Raw genomic sequence first — 2,776 nt, 5'->3', positions numbered from 1 at the left:
ATACTCTCTGTGTTATCATTAATAATTTAGCTGAAATATCCCAATTACTGGTTCTAGTATCCTTTTTAAAACAATCCAGTTGTCTCTCTCTCTCTCTCTCCCTCACTAGCTGCTAGGAAGATTAAATTCCTCATAGTTAGCACGAATGCAAATGATAATTTGCCACATATTGCTCAATCAGTGCCTGTGTGAAGATTCTGGAAAAAGGTCACTAACACGCTAGCACATTAAAAGACAAAAATGAATATTTCCATGACCTTCACCAATGGGATACTGTTTATAATTGAACGATCATAGTTTATTATTAGTAACAAGCATTGGAACACTATTGTCTCATGCTTTATTGTTGATTTTGTGTATAAAGTGAGGAATGCTAGTACAAGGACACATACTTTTGTCTGTATTGTTAATGAAGGTGATAGCCCAACCTTTGGAACCCAATCTACTAGATCTACCAACCTGTGAGAGAGAGAGAGAGAGGGAGGGAGAGAGAGAGAGAAGTGGAGAAGAGTGAAACAGAGTGTAATACTAATAACAAACAAGAGATACACAATATTACTATTACAAAGTCATGGTGTGTCAGGGCTAACTTGATGTATAAACTCATCAATCGTTGAAGGAGCATCAAATATAAATACCTACAAAATAGAATCACAATTCTCTTAATACCGTATAGCAGGAAATTTTAGAGGGGATTAAATTTAGTGAATTTGGTATTTTGATAGCCATTCGCCAAAATAAAATCCACCATTTTAAGCCATTATACGCATGCTCAATGGCACGTGGCCACAAATTCGCCAAACTAAAATTCGCCAATCACCAAAATTTAGCAATTCGCCAAATTTTAGTCCTTCCAAAATTTCCCGCTATACGGTAATATTTCCCCTCCCATCTATTGTATTGTACTCTAACCTGTTTCACATTGTGAAGGTCAAGTCCTCTTGCTAATACTCCGGTTGCAACAATTGCCTCATACTTCCCAGCCAGGAATCCACTCAAAATGGCCGACCTCCTCTCCTGCTCCATCTCTCCATGCAGGGCAATGGCCGCCACATCACAAGCCTAGACAAGACAATAACTCATAAAGAAGAAGGAACTAACTTTATCAATGGCCTCAGCTAAGAGTAGAGTACCTTTACGAGAGTTAACGAATATAATGACTGGAGGACTGGATAGAAACAGAGAAATAATGAATACATTTATATTGTTAATAAATACATCACATTTATTGTTCTTAATACACTTTGGCATTATAAAAACAAATTTAAAAGTAAATGTAATATTCTCTATCACTTCTTCTTACCAGAATGTGTCCTTGTCTTTGAGAAAAGTAAAAAGATGTTTCTTCTTTGCCTCCTCTTCAACCCAAAGGACAGTATGTCTCACATTAACACTAGAAGTGTTTGGCTATAAAGAGCAGCAATTAATACCATATAGAAGGACATTTTGGAGGTAGTTAAATTTGGCATTTTGATAGCCATTCACTAAAATTAAAATCTGCCATTTTGAGCCATTATACGCATGCCCAATAGCACGTGGCCACAAATTTGCCAATCACCAAAATTTAGCAATTCGCCAAATTTAACTCCCTCCAAAATTTCCTGCTATACAGTACAACAACACAAGGTGTAATGGTCTTACTGTTCCAACAGTAATGAAGAGAGGATTGTGAAGAGTCTCTGTAGCTAGTCTCTCTATTTTTGGAGGAATGGTAGCAGAGAAGAAAAGACTTTGCTTCTTTGATGGAAGATGCTTACTGATGGACTGTAACTGAGAATGGAGTATATAGAAATGATGGGGAAAATGTAATAATAACAGTAAAGGTAGGTTTGTAATATTACACTAGGCCTGTAACATCAATTTTTAATCAAAACCAAACTCTATTCCAGCATCACCTCAGGCCTGGCATAATATTGTAAACCAGCCTTAATTAATAATAATAGTAATAATAATCTTGTAATAATTACATAATTAATCTCATTCTAATCTCACTTGTTCCTCGAACCCCATTTGATATAAAGAGTCGACTTCATCAACTACAAGAACTTGCAGACTTGAAGAGAGACACAAACTCTTCCCTACAGACACCACAAATATGCAGGACTGCAGGTACAGTATAATCAGGTCTGATCATTGTTACCATGATTGGTTAGTATATCCAATAGTCTTGCTGGAGTAGCTATCAACAGCTAAGAAAATAAATAAAAATTATTAAAATTGTTAGAATTTGTGATAGAAAAATTTTTTAGAAATAAATAAAAAATGTAAATAAGTCTCAGAAATTGTTGATGTAATTGATACCTTTACATTTGACTTTAGTCGATGTAACTGGTTCACTATTGGCACTCCACCAATCAACAAAGCAGTTCTCATACCAGGAATACCTTGTAATTAATAATAATAATAATAATAATAATAATAATAATAATAATCAGAATTATTATACTTCATAATTCTTTGATACCTTTCATTAAAAGTTTTGCCTGTTCCTCAATTTGCTGACATAACTCTCTTGTTGGCGATAGTACCAATGCCACAGGATCTGCTGGTAATAGAGTCATCAGTTGGACAAGAGGCAACAAGAATGACAATGCTAGTGTATTGTGAAAATACAATAGGGTCTGAGACATACTAATATTATTCATTACTTTTCCCAGACCCAGTGGCAGAGCAGACTAAGAGGTCCCTTTTCTTAAGAACGGCTGGAACTACGAGAGTTTGAACTGGGGTGATGGTATTGAATCCACTGCTGTGTAGATTTGATCTCACTGGAAGT

At 35.5% G+C, this 2,776-nt stretch overlaps 1 protein-coding gene across 1 annotated transcript; it reads right to left on the bottom strand.

Moving 5' to 3' along the window:
* Positions 1 to 56: 56 nt before the first annotated feature.
* Positions 57 to 2,767, bottom strand: LOC100635545 (probable ATP-dependent RNA helicase DDX59). Its single transcript, XM_011410426.2, has 11 exons — positions 2,649 to 2,767; positions 2,465 to 2,593; positions 2,302 to 2,384; positions 2,141 to 2,189; positions 1,993 to 2,078; positions 1,642 to 1,770; positions 1,304 to 1,407; positions 1,102 to 1,168; positions 913 to 1,062; positions 591 to 638; positions 57 to 459 (listed from the first exon to the last, which is right to left on the bottom strand). Exons 2-11 carry the CDS (start codon positions 2,559 to 2,561, stop codon positions 334 to 336), a joined length of 939 nt encoding a protein of 312 aa, XP_011408728.2. The 5' UTR covers positions 2,562 to 2,593; positions 2,649 to 2,767; the 3' UTR covers positions 57 to 333.
* Between the last annotated feature and the right edge of the window lie 9 nt (positions 2,768 to 2,776).

The sequence above is a fragment of the Amphimedon queenslandica genome, unplaced genomic scaffold (genome assembly GCF_000090795.2).
Source record: "Amphimedon queenslandica unplaced genomic scaffold, v1.1 AMPQUscaffold_8747_Cont19313, whole genome shotgun sequence".
Lineage (NCBI taxonomy): Eukaryota > Metazoa > Porifera > Demospongiae > Haplosclerida > Niphatidae > Amphimedon > Amphimedon queenslandica.
The sequence above is the reverse complement of the archived record's forward strand: the minus strand, read 5'-3'. Positions and strand labels throughout refer to the sequence as shown.